Below are 21,703 nucleotides of genomic sequence, written 5' to 3'. Positions count from 1 at the left end.
TTCTTCCCCCTCCATGGGCCCCTCTCTATTCCAGCTGGGCCACATGGTATATTGATTGCGTATCCAGGGGAACTGAGCTTCTTCCCTCTGCCTCCCCCTAGTGGGTGACAAAATTATGGGCTCAGCCTGGCTATCCCCCTGGCTACCTCTGCTGGATCTGGGAATCCATTCCCTTGACAACAGACTACTCTCTGCCTCTCTCCTTGCAATGGCTTCTGGTACTTGTATTTCCGGGTCTAAATGATTCATCCTAGCCACCCTGGCAGTAGCCTTGTCACACACCCCCTCCCTCAAGAAATTGCTACCCTCTGAAGACCACAGAGGACTCTCCCGAGGGTCCGCAATTCGGGACAGGGCGTCAGCATTTCCATGTAGCTTCCCTGCCTGGTGCTGCACTATGAAGGAAAAAGCCTGCAGGGCTAAATACCAACTTGTAAGGCGGCTGTTCTGGCCGCGCATCTGCTGCAACCATTTTAACGGGGCATGATCCATTATAAGCGTAAACTATCGTCCCTGGAGGTAATATTTTAAAGCCTCCATGGCCCACTTAAAGGCTAAGCACTCTTTCTCTATTACCGCATAGTGAAGTTCTGCGGGCGTCAATTTCTTACTCAGAAACAGCACTGGGTGTTCCTCCTGCCCAAACTCATGGAACAAGACAGCCCCCAGCCTGTTTCGGAGGCATTGGTTTGTAAAAGGAAGGGCCTCCCAAAATCTACCCCCCTCAAGACGGGTTCTTGACACAAGATGCATCATAGTGTGTCGAAGGGTGCTCTCCCTTGTGTCTCCCATATCAAGGTATTAGGGTAGGTCCTTTTTAACATAACTGTCAAGGGTCCGGAGATCTCCGCAAAGTTAGGGATGAAATGTCTATAGTACCCCTCGAGTCCCAGAAAGCTAAGTAGTTGTTTTTTGTTGAGGGGCAAGGTGAAGTCCCGTATGCCCTGCACTTTATCGGTTAGGGGTTTTATGACTCCTTCCCCTACCTGATATCCTAGGTACGTCACCTCTTGGGCGGCGAACATAACACCAGAAAATATGATCCCAGGAGAGGGGCTGGTTCCATTTGCAAGATGTCTTCAGCTTGAATCCCTCATGAAAGAACTGAGAGTAGGTGACAAGGTTGAGAAGCATCCGTGAAAATGAGAAATACATTGATGAAATGCTTCATAAAGATTTCCAGCAATGAGGAAGAAGCTCTGCTAAAAAAGGACAACTAGACTCAGATCACAAAACCCTGCAGGATCGATACCATGACTCCACCTGCCATTGAACTGAAGAACCAATATGCAGCCCTGGAAGTGGAGGAGATGAGAGCATCCCAGAGAGAAGAGGAATCAGAGCTTGAAATCCCCAAAGTTTTTGGATCAGTGACCACTAAAAGGCAAAAGGTAGTGGTGGTTGGCCTCTTAGGGTTACAGAGGCATCCATCTGCAGACCAGACATGGTGTGCTGTCTGCCAGGTGCCAAAATTCAAGATGTTATAGAGAGCTTGCCAAGACTTATCAAGCCTAATGACTATTATCCAATGCAGCTCATCCATGTTGGCACAAATGATACTGCTAGGTACCCCTCTGAACGTATCAAAAGTGACTTCATGGCTCTTGGAGATAGGGTGAAGCAGACAAGTGCACAGGTGGTGTTCTTGTCAATCTTCCCTGTTGAGGGTAAAGGCCAAGGCAGAGAAGCTTGCATCCTGGAGATGAATAAGTGGCTGTGCAGATGGTGTCACAAGAGCATTTTGGCTTCCCAGACCATAGGACGCTTTTCCAAGGTCTGCTGAGCAAAGATGGTGTCCATCTATCAATCAAAGAAGGGAAGAAGTGTTTTCAGTAGCAGGCTGGCCAACATACTGAAGAGGGCTTTACACTAGAATCGTTGGGGCAGGGTGAGCAAAGCCCCCAGGTAAGTACATGTCCTCAGGTGGGTGAAGCATTAAATACCTCTACACAAATGGGGAAAATGTGCAACATCTGAAAAGCAGTATATATTAATGCCCAAAGTATGAGAAATAAGGTTTTAGATCTTGAGGCAGTGATGGAAGAGGCTGATTTGGAATTAGTGGCGATCACAGAGACATGGTTCACAGAGAACCATGACTGAGATATAGTTATGCTGGGCTATAATGTGTTCTGGAAAGACAGGGTAGGAAGAAAGGGAGGGGTGTGGCATTATATATTAAAGATAATATTAAAGCCACACAATTACAGGACCTACAGGGTAAGGAAGAGGCACTGTGGCTCAATCTGGAAAGAGGGAACAGCAAATGTATTTACACTGGTGTGATATACAGGCCTCCTTCACAGACAGAAGAAATCAGCAGAGATTTAATTGAAGACATTCAAAATATAGCTGTGACAGGGGACGTACTACGATTAGGTAATTTTAATATACCAGATGTTGACTGGGGTATCACTATCGCAGGTCGTTTAAAAGCAGGGAGATCCTGGATTCTCTACTTGGAGAACTATTCCAGCAGTTGGTAATGGAACCCACATGGGATGGGGCCATACTGGACTTAGTGTTTACTAATGGGGAGAGTGTTTCTGATGTTATAATAGGTGAACATCTGGCATCCAAGGTAGTTTAATATTAAGATAGGCATGGAGAGGGTTTGTTCAAAAGTGAATGTTCTAGACTTAAAAAAAAAAAAAGCTTTGTTCAGATGGGGGATTACCTCAAGGAATTGTCTAGATGGGAACATCTGGAAGAACTTGGAAAGCAGTGGGCAAAACTGAAAGGAGCTATTGTAAGGGCAACAAACCTTTTTTAGTAAGGAAAATAAATAAAATTAAGAGGAAAAGGAGGCCACTTTGGTTCTCAAAAGTAGTAGCTGAAAAGGTAAGGAAAAAGAGGTTAGCTTTTATAAACTACAAGAGATCTTGGGATTAATAAGAGAGCACACATATGTTATGGAGATGTGACGAAATGTATATTGATTGTGGGAGTGGCTCAACTGGGGTTGGGGGTCACTAGACTATGTTATAATGTATCTTCATTGTATTGATCAGAGTATAGACTTGTGACTCTTTAATGATGCAAATTCACAGGCTTGGTAAACTGTCTCTCTAGCTAATTGGGTAGAGAGGTAACTATTTACAGTGATAAGATAAGGAAACATTATTACCTGTTGGACGTTGAGGGAGGGGGGATGGGAGGGAGAAAACATAAAAATATTGGTGTTACAGTAGACGAGAATTATTGAAATGTATAAAGTGAAAGTAGATGAAAATGGAAGTATCAATGTTGTCAGTTGTGTTCACTATGCTGTTCATCAATAAAAAATATTGAACCGTAAACTACAAGAGATCGCAGAAAGAGGAAGACATGTGACAATATCTGGAAAAGTTAAGAGAAGCTGGTAGAGTAGACAGGAAAGCAAAGATGCAAATGAAAGAAAAAAAAAATAGCCAATACAGTAAAATGGGGGAACAAGATATTATTTTTAGTTATGTTAGTGATAGGAGGAAGTGCAAAAGTGGCATTGTGAGACTCAAAGATGAAGGGGAGGAATTTGTAGATGCTGATAAAGGTGGAGCCGCTTACAAATATTTCTGTTCTGTGTTCATAGCTGAAGGGATGGGAGTAGGACCAGAGAAGACAAACACAAATAGGAATGGAGGGGTGGTAGTCCCTCAACGGTTTTCAGAGGACTGTGCTCATAGGGAGCTGGCTAAACTAAAGGTAGATAAAGTGATGGAGCTGAATGGCATACACCCGAGGGTACTGCAGGAACTTAGGGAAGTTCTTGTGGCTTCGCTGACTGACCTTTCAACGCTTCTCTAGAGACAGGAGTGATCCTGGAGGTCTGGAGAAGAGCAGCTGTGGCCCCTCTCTACAAAAGTGGAAGTAAGAAAGAGATTGGGAACTACAGTCTGACTTCTGTGGTAAGTAAATGAATGGAAACGTTTTTAAAACAGAGAATAGTAAAGTTTTTGGAATCCAGTGGATTGCAGGACCTAAGGCACCATGGTTTCACTAGAGGCAGATCTTGTCAGACAAAGTTGATTAATTTCATTAACTGAGTGACCAGAGAGCTGGATTGAGAGAGTGCTAGATGTGGTGTATGTAGATTTTACCAAAGCCTTTGACATGCTTCTGCATAGATGTCTAATAAATAAACTTCAGTGCCTTCAGTATAAGCCCTAAAGTGACTGACTGGGTTAGGAACTGGTTGAGTGGAAGGCAACAGAGGGTAGTGGTGAATTGAGCTAATTCTGAGGAAAAGGATGTTACCAGTAGTGTCCCGTAAGGTTTGGTTCTTTTTAACATTTTTTGTAAGCGATATTGTTGAAAGGTTGTCTGGTACTGTTTGCTTCTTTGTGGATGATACCAAAACCTGCAAAAGGGTAGACACCCCTGATGGTTTGTATAACATGAGGAAGGACTTAGCAAAGTAAGAGGAATGGTCTGGAATATGACAGCTAAGATTCAATGCCAAAAAATGCAGGGTCATGCATTTGGGCTGCAAAAACCTGAGGGGAACTAGTTTACATTTTATTAAAACTTGCCTAAGCTGACTTGCAGAACTGGGCGGTTTACAATCCAATAAAAAACATACTTATAAAAGCGTAGAAAGGAACTACAAAATTCAATAGGAAAGAGGGTAAAGCAAACATACCAAGAGGCATATTTTCAAAGCACCTAGATTTACAAAGTTACATAGAGGGGCATTTTTGATATGATGTCCAAGTCTGACTTAAGATGTTTTGCAAAAAATGTCCAAAATCTGACTAGAAAAGGTCTTGTAAACGGAAAACGATACAATAGTAGTAATGGAGTATTTTCCTTCACCCTACAACCCCTTCCCCACCCCTACGCATCCAGTATCCTCCCATATCCTTTATCCTCCCTGATCTAGCATTTCCTCTCTTTCCCCCTCTTAAAATCCAGCATCTTCGCCATCCCATTCCAGTACTTCCCCTCTCTTCCACCCATCCCGATTCAACATCTCTCTTGTCACCCTACTCCCCTTCTCTCCCCCTTTGCTGTTTGTGCGTTTTATTTTTCTAATTGGGTTGGTCACAGTCTCTTTTCCACTTTCCCTGTGTCAGTCTTCTAAATTCTTTTCCGATCCTTCTCTCTCGTGTTGTCTTTTTCCTTTCATTCTCTGCATCTGTCTGGCATTGATCTTTATGTTTTGTTTTTTAATTTTTCTCTTCTCTGCCCATTTGATTTTACCCTCATTCTTTCTGTCACCCTCTAGTCCCCCTTTTCACATCTCATCTACCTACTGGCTTTTCCCATTTCCTTCTCTAGCACTCCCAGTGGCCCCTCTGGCTTTCTCCTTCCCCAGTCTCTTATCCTCTGCTCATCTTTCACCCACTCCCTAGGTCCCCATTTCTATCCTCTGCACTCACTTTCTCAGCCCCAGCTCAATCCCTCTCTCCTTCTTTCCTTTTCCTCCAGGTCATTCTTCTCTTACCCTCTACTCCATCTCCTATTGCCTCTCTTTCACCATCTTTTTAACCCCATTTCTGCCCTCACTCAACCCCTTCAGAGACTTATCCCCTTCCTCTCACATCCCTACCCAGTACCCCTATCCTTTTCAATGCATCTCAGCCTCTGGAGAGGTAATTCATACTATATCTCATTTTTCCCCAACCCATCAACATACCCACTCCTATCTACCAGTTGTCAAGTACTATCCCCTCAAAATTCCCACTCCATCTCTCCCATCCATTTCCCTGCTCTGATCCCCAAAACTCTGCTCTATTCCCTTATCCCACCCATGAGTCCTAGTAATCAGCTGTTCTTCCTCCCCCCCCCCCAAGTCCCATCCATCTTTTGATCTGTTCTTCTTCTCCCCCAGTCTCACCCATCTTCTGTTCTGTTTCCCTTCCCCCTCCCACCCACCTACCTACCTTCTGCTCTGTTCCCGTTCTTCCCCAATCCACCCTCCCATCTTCTGTGCTTTCCAGGGTCTCCTTTCCATTTGATATTTCTTCTCTGTCCATATGCATCATCATTTCCTCTTCCTCATCCCAGGGCCCCATCTCTCCCTCCACTTACACCATGCTCCCATCCCAGTATCTCCCCTCCCCCCCCCCACACACACACAGTGGGTCCAGAGTCCAGGGCCTTTCCCCCTGTCTTCCTCTCCCCATCACTTCATCTGACCCAGTGTCTTATTTTCCTTCCCTACCCCATGGACTGGCATCTCTTTCCTTCCTGTGCCTGCCCCCTGGTACTGCAATTCTCTGACTTTTAGCAGCATCGGCAATGAAAACAGCCTTTCCTCAAGTAGGTCCCAGAAACTTTCCCTCAGTTGAGCCCGCCTATCAGGAATAGGAAGTTGCACAGAGGGAAAGCTTCCAGGGCAGGCAGGTGAGGCTGCTTTGATCACTGTCACTACTAAAAGTTGGAGGACTGCAGTGCCGGTGGGGTGGGCACAGGAAGGAAAGAGACGCCAGGCCACGAGAGGAGGGGAGGGAGAGAGATGTCAAACAGCGTGCACATACACACTTGTGGAGGGAGGGTTGCATGTCATCCAAGTACACATTCCCTGTTACCCGAGGCAGGAATGGGGGGGCTTGGGCCCCACATAGCTACAACCCTGCTAATAAATGATGCCCCTTAGCACTATCTATTTTGGCAGAAGGTGCATAAAATGATACAGTCAGAGGTGCGTACTTAGCAAGATATTCAAGAGGTAGCTTGGAGAGGTCAAAGTCTTCAGACACTTGAGGAAAACAAATGTTGTCCAAAACCAGTTTGTACCTGTATGATAGGCCTACACTATGTGCCAGATATGTAAATAATTAAGGGGCTGTATATCTTATGTAAAATAACTTGTAGTGACCATCTCATTTGCATTTCTAAGCAGAACCACCACCACCACCCCCTCCCTTGGTATGCTTGGCACGGCCTTCTGTATCACGGAATACTTGTTACCGTACTCTCCCCCCTTTTTTTTCACCATACAAATCATAATAGTAAGAAAAACAGCCTATGATTTACTTCAATGGGCAGAGAGGATACGTTATATGGTTTTTATCTAACTATATTTTTCTGTTTTTAAAGTTTCAGCACTGCGTATGCCTTGTAGTGCTATAGAAATGATAAATAGTAGTGGTAGTATCACACGGCCAAACTTTATGTACATATGTTAAATCCCATTCCGTGCGGAACGGAGAGATAACAAAACGCTGAAAGCAGGAGCAGAGCTACTTTTATTTCGTAATTTATCGCTAAAAGCAGAACGAAAACTTTTTAATTATGGGAGCGGTCCATGAAAAGTATTTAATATAATCTCCCATATCTTGCTAGTTTGCAACCAGAAAGCGTGTCTGTTTATTTTTGTTCTCCCCCATCAGTCGCTCTCGGCATGCGAATGTTGTGAAGTTCGACACCCCCCCCCTTTCCTCCTTACTCGCGCGCGCCTGGGCGGGGAGGGGGCGGAGCCGCCGCGGTGACACACTCCGGGAACGGGGCAGCACACGGACAACCCTGGGCATGGAGCTCCAGGATACGGAGGAAAGCGCTGCCCCCAGGGAGGCTCCTGCCTGCGGCTCCCCGGTCTTTCTCTATCCCGGAGCTCGACGGCGCCCGCAACAGCGGAGGGAAGAGAGACAACAACTTCCCAACGATTCTGAGCCTCAACCCCTCTTCCCGATCCCACTGCCGCCGGTTAAGAAGCGTGAGTGTTTTTCAGGAGGGTGGGGGTCTCTTTGGGCGGGCGGGGTGACGGGGCGAGACGGAGTGACGTCAGGACGGGCCCCAGGGCTCTGGCGGGCCCCACGCCACGAGTCGGCGCCCACGGCGGTCCTAGCGCCCCTTGAATAGCGGGTGTTTTGTTAAGGAGGTCACGAGGCTTGCGCGCGCTCCTCCCAGGTTTGACGCGGGCAGGTAGTGGAGAAAAATGTGTTTGTTAGATTGCTTTAGTCTGTGTTTCCCCAACGATGGTGTGATTAGCCTCTGTTCGAAAAAATACGGATATCGAGAGAGAAGATAAGGTTTGCGGACCCTAGATCGAGGGCCGTCCAGTGTTTATTTATTTATTTTTATCAGTGGGATCAAACCCATGTGTGTGCAGCGTAGGCCGCACGAGTAGCCTGTTAGGCTTAATTTGTGCTAAAACGCTGTGAATCTGTTCTGAAACTGTTACTGTCAGTGCGCGCAAAAATCATGCGGGGTAGCCTATTAGGTGTAATTTTTTTTTTTGTGGACAACATACACTATACATAAAACGTTTAAAACATAAGTACATAAGTATTGCCGCACTGGGAAAGACCAAAGGTCCATCGATTCAAGCCCAGCATCCTGTTTCCAACAGTGGCCAATCCAGGTCACAAATACCCGGCAAGATCCCCAAAATGTACAAAACATTTTATACTGCTTATCCCAGAAATAGTGGATTTTCCCCAAGTCCATTTAATAACAGTCTATGGACTTTTCCTTTAGGAAGCCGTCCAAACCTTTTTAAAACTCCACAAAGCTAACCGCCTTTACCACATTCTCTGGCAACGAATTCCAGAGTTTAATTACAGGTTGAGTGAAGAAAGATTTTCTCCGATTCGTTTTAAATGCACCTCATTGTAGCTTCATGGCATGCCCCCTAGTCCTAGTATTTTTGGAAAGCATGAGCAGACGCTTCACATCTACCCGTTCAACTCCACTAATTATTTTATAGACCTCTATCATATCTCCCCTCAGCTGCCTTTTCTCCAAACTGAAGAGCCCTAGCTGCTTTAGCCTTTCCTCATAGGGAAGTCGTCCCATCCCCATTATCATTTTAGTCGCCCTTCTCTGCACATCTTTGAGCCTTCTCCCTCGCCCTGTATACTACTATTACAAATTGCCATTAGCTATAGCACTACTAAAAACGTGCACAGTACAGCTAACCATGAGACAGTGCCTACTTCATACTACTTGATCTACTCCAGACAGGCACGCTAATAAGAGCCTCTAAGAAACATATTTAAAGTCAACAAGCCTGCTCTAAGGTTCATGGTACATAAGTAATGTGTTGCCATACTGGGACAGACTAAAGGTCCATTAAGCCCAGTATCCTATTTCCAGGTCACAAAATCAGGCATCAAGAGTGCTCCACAGAGAAAGCAGATAGAGTACTATGGATTGGTAGAAAGTTGTAGGTATGCTTTTGGAGAGAGAGGGCCAAAGAGATGCCTGCAAAGAAAACGCTTGCACTCCATATTGCTCTGACCACACGAACGCTGAATCCAGACCCCTCTTCCATACCGAAATAAGCTTCAGTTGGCAAGCCTAATAATACCATAGTACCATTAGGTACCTATCTTGAGCTTTTCTTGAGATGTGGTCGTAATGCCCATCATTTCTGACTTATAGTTTATTTTAAGCCCAGAAACTACTCCATGAGCACTAAATTCCCACAACAAAACAATGAAAACCCAGGAGATTTAACATAAAATAAAAGGTCATCTGCAAGCAGAGCAGTCTTATGAATATCATCTATCTGAATCCCATGAAGATCTTGCAACTCCTGTTGCGCATATGGCTCTATAGATAAGGGAAAGAGCAACAGGGACAGGGGACAACCCTGACGGGTGCCCTGCTCAATAAGGAAGGGTTTGGAGTACCCACAATTAATGCGCAAATGAGCAGATGAGCGCTAATATAATTGTTGCAACCAGCCAATCAGGTGCAAGCCAAACCCCATAAGCGACACGACCTGCCAAAGACCAGCATCTGAATTAGCTCTCCCTGGCCAGCCATGACAAGTTGAGCGTCACTGCAAATATTAGCTACTTGTCATTAGACAATAAAACCAGACTGGTCATGGTGGATAAGATAAGGGAGCACTCGTCCTATCCTATCAGCCATTATCTTTGCTAGAATCTTAATATCAACATTTATAAGGGAAATAGGTTATATGTTCCACAAACTACCAGATCCCTCCCCGGCTTAAGCAAAAGAGAAGTGCCTGCCTCATGCATAGTCTCAGCCAACTGCCCCCCTTGCCAACTTTAAATTCCCAATTTGAAGAACGAGGGAGCTCAACTCTACCCTGCACACTTTATAAAATTTAGCATTGAAGCCATCCAAGCCCGGAGCCTTGCCTTCTGCCAATCCCCGGACCCAAGCACAACTTCTTCAAGAGAAAAGGGAGCCTCTAAAAAGGCCTGATCATCGTCCATGAGTTGTGGTAATGTAACCTGGTTAAGATAGGCCTGAATAGCAGAGTCGGATGAGAGTAGTCCTGACTATACAGCTTTTGATAGTATTGAATAAAAAGTGACCTTATCTCACCATCCTTATACTGAAGAGAGCATAAGAGTAGCCATGCTGGGTCAGACCAATGGTCCATCTAGCCCAGTATCCTGTTCTCTAAACAGGGGCCAAGCCAGGACACAAGTATCTGGCAGAAACCCAAATCATGACAACACTCCATACTACAAATCTCAGGGCAAGCAGTTGCTTCCCATGCCTGCCTCAATAGCAGACTATGGACTTTTCCTTCAGAAATTTGTCCAAACCTTTTTTAAAACCAGATACGCTAACCACTGTTACTACCTTCTCCTTTAATCTTCAATATTCTGGTGCCCATTCCCTCAAATGTCTCACTAGCATTCTTCCCAACTTGTTTCCAGATTCAAAGAGTTTCTGTTTAAGCAAGCGGTGCATAAACTATCTTTTCTAGCTGCAGCATATGTAACTGTAATCTACACGTTTTCAAGCAGGCCAAATGTTCCGCAGTGGGCCACTGCTGATGTTTCCTTTCCAGATTCACTAATTGGAACCAAAGGCTAAACTCAAGCTGCTTCTGAGCTCTTTTCTCTACGGACCCCACTGAATCAAATGACTCCTCACCGCTGCTTTCAAAGCATCCCACAGCGTACCATCAGTAACAGTTCCATTATCATTGTGGTCTAGAAAAGAGTGTACAACAGCCTGGATATCGTCGCAAATCTCTGGATCGCCCAATAGGTGTTCATTAAGTGTCCAAACAAAATATTTTCTAACTAAATCAAACACTTACTTTGCGGTTTCTGTGTATGCAACTGAGAGAAACTCACATCTCAGTTAGACGCTGCTGACGTTGGACGCCAAACCTCTAGCGCTTTAAATGTCTGATGCTGAACACGTCATTAATTAATAAAAAAGCAGCAAAACATACTCAATTAACATACTAAATATAAAAGTATACCTATAAAGCTATACAATTTTGACAACAATTGCAAAACAGTAGAGGAGACCAAAAAGTAGGAACCTCTCACAGTTGATGTCCAGATACTCTCTATTGATTCTTCAAAAAAAAAAAAAAACTACAGCAAAGAAGAACTGACAAGGCTTGTGTTTTGGCAGTACTGGCTTGCATCAGGGGTCTAAAAACTTGTCATATGATTCGTATCTCCAGAAACTCCTCAAAGCAATTGATCAGTAAGTAGCTGCTGCCCAAAATTAGAATGTTTTGTCCTTTCACTGCTCACATGAGCGGCGTCTTGCCAGTGTTTATCGGCGAAACTTTCTAATTTTGTGCAGCATCTACATACTGATCGATTGTTATGAGGATTTTCTGGAGATATGAATCATATGACAAGTTTTTAGACCCCTGATGCAGGCCAGTACGGCCGAAACACAAGCTGTGTCAGTTCTTCTTTGCAGTAGTTTGTTTGTTTTTTTTAAAGAATCAATAAAGAGAATCTGGACACCAACTGTAAGAGGTTCCTTCTTTTTGGTCTCCACTGCTGTTTTGCACTTGGTTGCTTCATCCGTGGGGGGTTTGTCTTCTGTTTGTGACTGAGAATCAAATATACAATACAGATAAAACTGCCCCCAGGAGCTGGAAAAATCAAAGAAATACTGTCCAATCGATTTCATGGTTAAATCCCATAGGCTGCAACGTATTCAATCTGTGGATCCATCTGGCTTCCTGCCTTTGAAGCTTCTGATAATAGTTGCCACCTCTGTACCATGGTGGCTCATAATCAATTACAAAACATCTCGAATCTTTAAAGCTGTGAAATTTCTCCATATAATGATCCACCAATGGAGCACTGGTTCTTCCCATCTTTAAATTTGATTTATGTTCAAACAAACATAGCTTTAAACACCGACTCGTCATCCCCACATACAGTTTTTGACATGGGCGAATAATCACATAAACCACATGTTCACTTTTACAATTTGAGAAATGTTAGAGATGATACACTTTCCCATCATTAGGATTCTTAAATTCTTCAGTCTGTAACATGACTTCAAATACTGAGCACTGCATACACTTTAAAGTGTCCGTATACAAGAATACTTTGTTGGTTATTCATCTTAGGTTCTGCTGGACATAAAATCTCTCTTAAATTCTTGTCATGTGCAAAGACCACCCTAAGCTCCATATCGTCAAACGTAGGATGAAGTTTTACAATCTCCCAATTATTTTTTACAATATTGACTGCTGTAGCGCAATTAGATGTAAATTTTATATCTCAAGTTTGAATATCGGCATCTTTTGAGATTGTAATAAAAAAATATCCATTGTAGAACCTTGCTGTCTTGTAAGATGATTTCAATACTTTTTTAGGGAAACCTCTACGTTTTAATTTATTCATTAACTTTGCACTTTGCTCTTTAAAATCACTCAATTCAGAACAATTTCTTCTGAACCTAAGAAACTGTGACTGTGGCAAACTATTTTTTAAGCATCTCGGATGACAACTACCGTGTGATAGCAATGTATTTTTATCAGTTGGTTTATTAAATACCTTTGTAGTAAACCCTACCATGCCTAATTTCCACATCAAGGAAATGTATTGTGTCAACAGCTGATGCTAATGTGAAATATAAATTTTTATCACAAGTATTCAGCCACTGTGCAAACATTGTCAGTTCATCAGGGCTGCCACACCAAAGAACAAAGATGTAATTTATATAACGTAACCACTTCATCTTTTCTGCAAACAGTGAGCAATACATCTAGTTTTCTTCAAACCGCAACATATAAATATTGGCAACTGAGAGGGCAAAAGTGACTCCTATCGCTACCCCCTTAAGCTGTAAATAGAACTGACCCTTGTACACAAAAAAATGTTCTTTCGTTGCTAAATATGAGATCTTTAATAGAAAATCAGTGGAAATACAGTGTGGTCGTTATTTTCCTTCAAGTACCTTGTATATAACATTCATTGCCTCATCCTGAGGAATAGAGATATGTAGAGAGGTCACATCAAAAGTGGCCATAATAAAAGGTTAATTTGTGATTTAAATTTCAGACAAAACATTGAAGAAATGTGATGTATCCCTGATATATGAACTGCCCTTAATAACTTCCTCTTTAAGAAACTCATCAACAAAATAGGACAGAGGTTCAAGAGAATTAGTTGAGGACATAATAGATCTTCCTGGTGGATTCACTAAACTTTTGTGAATCTTGGGTAAAACACTGGTGTCAGCGGATGTTGATTTTTCAAAAATCTAAAGACCCTGTGTGTTCAAAAACCTGACTGCACACCGGCTTTAGTGAGTTTTGATATATTTTTTGTAACCTAGTAGGATCTAAAGCAAGCTTTTTGGACACGTTTTTATTATTTAACTGTCTCATGCTCTCATTATGGTAGTCATTAGTATTTAAAACTACCACTGCACCTCCTTTGTCAGCCTTTCTAATTGTGATCGAGGACTCTTCCTTCAAATTTTTCAAAGCTTTTCTCATTTTGTTAGATAAATTATTACAGCCAAATTGTTGCTGTTTCTCTTCCCATTTCCCAACTTCTTTCAAAACATTCTGCCTGAATACCTCCAATTGTAGAGCAATGGACCCCTTCGGCATCCAAGCAGAATGAGGTTTTAATATAGTCTTATAAAACTTAGATGGTTGTCCAAATAAATAAACTTTCAAAAACAAAGCTTTAAAAATTTTTTCAAGATCAATCTTGTACTGTAACATATCGAACTGGGTTGAAGGGATAAACCCAGTGAAAGTAACTTTAATTTGTTGGTATTCAAATTCCTATTGGACAGATTAATTACCACCTGTTCTGTGGATTCCTTGTCCTTGTTCGACCTCTGGTCTCGTTGACCCTCTTCTTCTTTGTCCCCTACCCTTGGTTTGCTTTCTTAAAAAAACGTTTAGAGCTAGCACCCTTATCACTAGAACCTGAACTCAAGTTGTCATTACTGTTAGAATCGCTTCCTATAGATTACTCAACCGATGTACTCGCTGCTTTAGAATCCTGAATTCTATACATCCACAGATATACTCGATAATCTTGCTCGTCCTGTCTAAACTTTTTCATCTTATTTTTCTTCAGTTCTTTGAATTTATTAATATTATCAACAAGCAATGTAAATTATCTTATTAATCAATGCTGATCTTATCTTTCATATTTTTCAAATCTACATCAGATTTCTCCTGACTCTTATGAATGACAGTTCTACTCCTATCAATTATCAATAACATGAGATCGAAAGAACATTTGTTCAATATTCTATTCCAGTTATCCAAAAAATCAATATCATTTTTAAGCACCTGGGGTTCTTTAAGCATTCGGAGATCCCTAGGGATCCTCTCCAATTTACAGTATTCTGTCAGCGTGGAAGCATTCAGTTCTAAATTGATAATTTTTTTATTCAGATTAACAAGTTTAGTCCAGGAAGTCATTACTTCATTCTCCATATCCTTAATATCAAAATGAGATGGACCTGATAATAATGTGTTCACTTCCTCATTTGTAAATCCCACTGGTGTCATGTCCCCTACCTCAACGCAAGCGGTGTCCTTGGGCTGCGCAGGGTCCCGTTGACACGCACACTTGACTGGCACAGCCCTGAGCCATGTGTGTGCAGTTCTTCTCTGGCTGCAGGCTCCTTGATTGCTTTGCTTCCACGCACCTGAGTCTGCTCTCTCTCTGCCTGGCTTCCCTTGCTTCTCTCCTATTGGTCTTCTGGTTCCTCCTTCCCCTGCTCTTGTCCTATGGCTGTGCCCCTTCTCCCTGCTGGTGTCAGATGCCAGCACTTTATCAGCTAAGCTGTTCCTGGACTCCAGGCTTCGGCTTCTACTTTGGTAGGTGTTACTTGCTCAATAGTGTGCTTCTCCTCTACTTTGTTCTTCGTTATTGACTCTGCCCGTACCTGGATTACTCTTGTGTCTGCTGCCTGCCTATTGACTTTGCCTGTTCCTGGATTACTCTCTTGTCTGCTGCCTGCCTACTGACTTTGCCTGTTCCTGGATTACTCTCTTGACCTGCTGCCTGTCTATTGACTTTACCTGTACCTGGATTACTCTCTTGACCTGCTGCCTGCCTGGCCGATACGTTCACCACCCCGCTTCCAGCTCCGTCTTGTAAGTCCTGCAGGCCGCCCACACCTAGGGGCTCAACCTCTGGGGAACGGCGGTCTACGCAGGTGAAACCCGGGGTTGTCCAGCCACCAAGCAGAACTTGGTCCGAGTACCGGGCTTAGCAGCGCTCTACTTGGTACAAGAACTCACAAGTCTGACAACTGGCTACTGTCCATCCTGTAATACTGTAAGACTTTACCACTGAAAACAGGAACGTAAGAGATGACTCCCAAATGCAGACACAAAAAAAGATCTCTCATAAGTACATAAGTAGTGCCATACTGGGAAAGACCAAAGGTCCATCTAGCCCAGCATCCTGTCACCGACAGTGGCCAATCCAGGTCAAGGGCACCTGGCACGCTCCCCAAATGTAAAAACATTCCAGACAAGTTATACCTAAAAATGCGGAATTTTTCCAAGTCCATTTAATAGCGGTCTATGGACTTGTCCTTTAGGAATCTATCTAACCCCTTTTTAAACTCCGTCAAGCTAACCGCCCGTACCACGTTCTCCGGCAACGAATTCCAGAGTCTAATTACACGTTGGGTGAAGAAAAATTTTCTCCGATTCGTTTTAAATTTACCACACTGTAGCTTCAACTCATGCCCTCTAGTCCTAGTATTTTTGGATAGCGTGAACAGTCGCTTCACATCCACCCGATCCATTCCACTCATTATTTTATACACTTCTATCATATCTCCCCTCAGCCGTCTCTTCTCCAAGCTGAAAAGCCCTAGCCTTCTCAGCCTCTCTTCATAGGAAAGTCGTCCCATCCCCACTATCATTTTCGTCGCCCTTCGCTGTACCTTTTCCAATTCTACTATATCTTTTTTGAGATACGGAGACCAGTACTGAACACAATACTCCAGGTGCGGTCGCACCATGGAGCGATACAACGGCATTATAACATCCGCACACCTGGACTCCATACCCTTCCTAATAACACCCAACATTCTATTCGCTTTCCTAGCCGCAGCAGCACACTGAGCAGAAGGTTTCAGCGTATCATCGACGACGACACCCAGATCCCTTTCTTGATCCGTAACTCCTAACGCGGAACCTTGCAAGACGTAGCTATAATTCGGGTTCCTCTTACCCACATGCATCACTTTGCACTTGTCAACATTGAACTTCATCTGCCACTTGCACGCCCATTCTCCCAGTCTCGCAAGGTCCTCCTGTAATCGTTCACATTCCTCCTGCGACTTGACGACCCTGAATAATTTTGTGTCATCGGCGAATTTAATTACCTCACTAGTTATTCCCATCTCTAGGTCATTTATAAATACATTAAAAAGCAACAGACCCAGCACAGACCCCTGCGGGACCCCACTAACTACCCTCCTCCACTGAGAATACTGGCCACGCAATCCTACTCTCTGCTTCCTATCTTTCAACCAGTTCTTAATCCATAATAATACCCTACCTCCGATTCCATGACTCTGCAATTTCTTCAGGAGTCTTTCGTGCGGCACTTTGTCAAACGCCTTCTGAAAATCCAGATATACAATATCAACCGGCTCCCCATTGTCCACATGTTTGCTTACCCCCTCAAAAAAATGCATTAGATTGGTGAGGCAAGACTTCCCTTCACTAAATCCGTGCTGACTTTGTCTCATCAGTCCATGTTTTTGTATATGCTCTGCAATTTTATTCTTAATAATAGCCTCCACCATCTTGCCCGGCACCGACGTCAGACTCACCGGTCTATAATTTCCCGGATCTCCTCTGGAACCCTTCTTAAAAATCGGAGTAACATTGGCTACCCTCCAGTCTTCCGGTACTACACTCGATTACATAAGTACATAAGTACATAAGTAGTGCCATACTGGGAAAGACCAAAGGTCCATCTAGCCCAGCATCCTGTCACCGACAGTGGCCAATCCAGGTCAAGGGCACCTGGCACGCTCCCCAAACGTAAAAACATTCCAGACAAGTTATACCTAAAAATGCGGAATTTTTCCAAGTCCATTTAATAGCGGTCTATGGACTTGTCCTTTAGGAATCTATCTAACCCCTTTTTAAACTCCGTCAAGCTAACCGCCCGTACCACGTTCTCCGGCAATGAATTCCAGAGTCTAATTACACGTTGGGTGAAGAAAAATTTTCTCCGATTCGTTCTAAATTTACCACACTGTAGCTTCAACTCATGCCCTCTAGTCCTAGTATTTTTGGATAGCGTGAACAGTCGCTTCACATCCACCCGATCCATTCCACTCATTATTTTATACACTTCTATCATATCTCCCCTCAGCCGTCTCTTCTCCAAGCTGAAAAGCCCTAGCCTTCTCAGCCTCTCTTCATAGGAAAGTCGTCCCATCCCCACTATCATTTTCGTCGCCCTTCGCTGTACCTTTTCCAATTCTACTATATCTTTTTTGAGATACGGAGACCAGTACTGAACACAATACTCCAGGTGCGGTCGCACCATGGAGCGATACAACGGCATTATAACATCCGCACACCTGGACTCCATACCCTTCCTAATAACACCCAACATTCTATTCGCTTTCCTAGCCGCAGCAGCACACTGAGCAGAAGGTTTCAGCGTATCATCGACGACGACACCCAGATCCCTTTCTTGATCCGTAACTCCTAACGCGGAACCTTGCAAGACGTAGCTATAATTCGGGTTCCTCTTACCCACATGCATCACTTTGCACTTGTCAACATTGAACTTCATCTGCCACTTGCACGCCCATTCTCCCAGTCTCGCAAGGTCCTCCTGTAATCGTTCACATTCCTCCTGCGACTTGACGACCCTGAATAATTTTGTGTCATCGGCGAATTTAATTACCTCACTAGTTATTCCCATCTCTAGGTCATTTATAAATACATTAAAAAGCAACGGACCCAGCACAGACCCCTGCGGGACCCCACTAACTACCCTCCTCCACTGAGAATACTGGCCACGCAATCCTACTCTCTGCTTCCTATCTTTCAACCAGTTCTTAATCCATAATAATACCCTACCTCCGATTCCATGACTCTGCAATTTCTTCAGGAGTCTTTCGTGCGGCACTTTGTAAACGCCTTCTGAAAATCCAGATACACAATATCAACCGGCTCCCCATTGTCCACATGTTTGCTTACCCCCTCAAAAAAATGCATTAGATTGGTGAGGCAAGACTTCCCTTCACTAAATCCGTGCTGACTTTGTCTCATCAGTCCATGTTTTTGTATATGCTCTGCAATTTTATTCTTAATAATAGCCTCCACCATCTTGCCCGGCACCGACGTCAGACTCACCGGTCTATAATTTCCCGGATCTCCTCTGGAACCTTTCTTAAAAATCGGAGTAACATTGGCTACCCTCCAGTCTTCCGGCATATTTCTAACAGTAGCTCCGCAAGTTCATTTTTTACTTCTATTAATACTCTGGGATGAATACCATCAGGTCCCGGTGATTTACTACTCTTCAGCTTGCTGAACTGACCCATTACATCCTCCAAGGTTACAGAGAATTTGTTTAGTTTCTCCGACTCCCCCGCTTCAAATATTCTTTCCGGCACCGGTGTCCCCCCCAAATCCTCCTCGGTGAAGACCGAAGCAAAGAATTCATTTAATTTCTCCGCTACGGCTTTGTCCTCCTTGATCGCCCCTTTAACACCATTTTCGTCCAGCGGCCCAACCGACTCTTTGGCCGGTTTCCTGCTTTTAATGTATCTAAAAAAATTTTTACTATGTATTTTTGCTTCCAACGCTAATTTCTTCTCAAAAAAATTGCAAAGAAAATGTTCAAATTTATTCAAAAAAGCAACACCATATTTTCTTAAGATGACTCTGTAATTATCCTCAATTCAATATACAGCATCTGTCATCGAAAGCGTCTGTGGTTGTAAAATTCAAAGCAGTATTAAGTACTGCTGTTTTAACCATCAGGACCCGTTTCATCAGGATCTTCCAAATAGCAGATGCTGTATATTGAATTGAGGATAATTACAGAGTCATCTTTTTGTGCCCAGCTTCTCCCTGTCTGTTCCTTTTCTCCTGCACTTCCCAGTCTGGGGCCCCATCTCCCCCAAGGTCCAGTATCTTGCTCTTTTCCCTCCACTCAACCCCCATCCCAGCATATCTCTCTCTCCACTCAGTGGATCCAGGGTCTTTCCGCCTGTCTTCCCCCCCATCACTCCAGTTCTCGCTTCCCTCTCCCCTCACCCTCCTCCACCCCCCACGATCTGGCATCTCTCTGTCTCTCTCTCCCCCCCCCCCCCCCATCTTGCAATATTTTACCCTCCATTTCTTGTTCCCCCTGCCACCCGTGAATTAGGAATCTCTCTCGCTCCCTTGGACCATCCACATCGTGCAGCCCAGTATCTTTCTCTTCCCTCTTCTGTGGTCCAGCATCTCTTTCCTTCCTGGGCCACTCCCACCACCATGGCATTGCTATCCTCAAAGGAGGTTAGATTGAGAACAGGAGACGGTATGAGCCTATATAGCCCATTATATGGGCTGAAGCCAATATGCGGAGATTGCCACCATTTTTGCTCACCTAAAACAATAGCAAATGCTATTGAAAACAATTGCACAAGATTATTAGAAATAACGGACTGCCTATGTGTGGTCCATCTGTAAAAATCTGTAAAACTTCAAAAGTTGTTCCAGCTGGATAGGTAGTGCCTTAAAAGGTGAAGGGCAAAGATATTTGTTAAAAACTTATTTGACAGCCTTTTAATTTATTTGTAAACTTTCCATATCATGAAATAAAAATTGAATATCACTAAAACAGCTTAAAAAAAATTATTGTAGCTGGTAGAAACAGCAGTTATAAATTCTGTATTTTGTGTTCATTTTTCTACACTGTTGTATATAATACAGATGGCAAATTTCAGTGAAGATATCCTGTTTCCTGATGGGTTCATCTTAACTGTTGTTGTAATCTGCCTTGGGAAGCCTGGTGTTATAAAGATGGAATATATTGAAATTAAATGGAAGTAAAATTAAAATCTCGTTTCACATCTTCACTTTGGGCCATGTTTACTAAGGCGTATTAGCGTTTTAAACACACCTACAATTAGCACGCGCACTAACCTTATAGGCGCCTATAGGGATATTGTAGGCACATACATGGTTAATGCGCCTATGTGTTTTAGTAAACAGGGCCCTTCATCTGTTTTGTAGAAGTTTACATTTTAGATATACAAATGAATTATTCTGGTTAAATTTTCAGGGACAGTGGTTTTATAAGTCAAAATAAAATTTATTTTGTTCCATGCAGATCTCTTTTGTTTAAACATAATTAAATGGGCTATAAGCCCCTAATGTAGTTCATTGGTTTTCTTAGTATTTTGTTATTGTGATGACATACTGTGCCAAAACTGAAAACTCCTACCTCTTCTACTTGGTCAATAATATAAGGAGCTCATTGTGAACACTATCCACCTGAAAAGGTTGTTTTGTGGCTGTACATGAGGAATTTTGATACTGAATAAATAAGTATACATTTTTTTTACGGGGAGGGAAAGTTTCTGGGGGGGATAAGGCGAAGATTAAATCTTGCTTCAGATATGAGTAATAGCATCATGCCAAAGAGTTAAGGTTTGAGGTTTATACTGCCTAGCAAGATATATTTCTTAGTGACATTTCTGTATTGTCTTGTTCTTGATTGTATTTTGGTTGTCAAACTTTAATAAAAACTTTTGCAAAAAAAAAAAAAAGTATACATTTTTGTTCATAGTCATGCATCCAAAGGTTATATAATCCTTTTCAACAAGTCCAGTTAATTGTTGTACTTATTAATGTAATATAACCACAAAGGCATGGTATGGTCGCATTTTCAATATGGTAATACTAGAGCCCAGCTAAGGAACAAGTTATTTTGAGTTAGTCTTCACTGGACCAAACTTGTTTCCTTGTGCCATCACCATCCGGCTGCAAAAGGCAGTGTCTTAAAAGGTGGAGGATAAAGTTTGGGTTTTTTTTTTTTTACATTTATATCCCACATTATCCCAAGCAAGCTCAGCTTACATTTGAAAATACAGTGAGACAGAATAATAGAATTCAGTATGGCAAGTAGATGGATATGTCTGAAACATTTAATAAAGTTGAGATTAGCATATATATCCAACTGGGCATTTAAAAGTCTGTCCTTTTAATGATGTTGCATGTTCAGAAATCATAGCCATAAGTATAGACAGTTATTCAACCATTATCACTTGCACATACCAAAACAGGCAACCCATACACTCATTGCAAAAGTAAACAACATCTTCTACAGAGTACATCCAAAACTTAATCTTTATTTGCTCATTTCCATCTTCCAAATTCTAGACAGCAAATGTACAGATCAGTAGGATTCAAAGCAGTCCAAAACAAGTAAAGTCAGAAACAGCAAAGTTCAACCACCCTTAGGATTCACCTTTGGATTTAAAAAGCAAAACCATGTGCATTGAAAGACTGGGTAAATGAATTAAAGTTTAAAACAAATGTCCTTAATATGTAATACTTGGT

The 21,703-nt window shown here is 42.9% G+C and overlaps 1 protein-coding gene across 6 annotated transcripts in view; it reads left to right on the top strand.

The window, feature by feature from the left end:
- Positions 1–7,405: 7,405 nt before the first annotated feature.
- RUFY3 (RUN and FYVE domain containing 3) overlaps positions 7,406–21,703 on the top strand; it is a 137,060-nt gene continuing 122,762 nt past the window's right edge. For 4 of the 6 annotated variants that reach the window (XR_003940660.1, XM_030190641.1, XM_030190637.1 and 1 more), the window contains exon 1: positions 7,406–7,639. Coding sequence is in view for 4 of the 6 variants with exons in the window: in XM_030190641.1 (XP_030046501.1) it covers positions 7,456–7,639 (184 nt within the window). In the remaining 2 variants the exon portion in view is untranslated. The remainder of the gene's footprint in view (positions 7,640–21,703) is intronic. The other 2 variants (XM_030190638.1, XM_030190640.1) reach the window with 2 other exon arrangements.

Source organism: Microcaecilia unicolor, chromosome 2, assembly GCF_901765095.1.
Source record: "Microcaecilia unicolor chromosome 2, aMicUni1.1, whole genome shotgun sequence".
Lineage (NCBI taxonomy): Eukaryota > Metazoa > Chordata > Amphibia > Gymnophiona > Siphonopidae > Microcaecilia > Microcaecilia unicolor.
The sequence above is the reverse complement of the archived record's forward strand: the minus strand, read 5'-3'. Positions and strand labels throughout refer to the sequence as shown.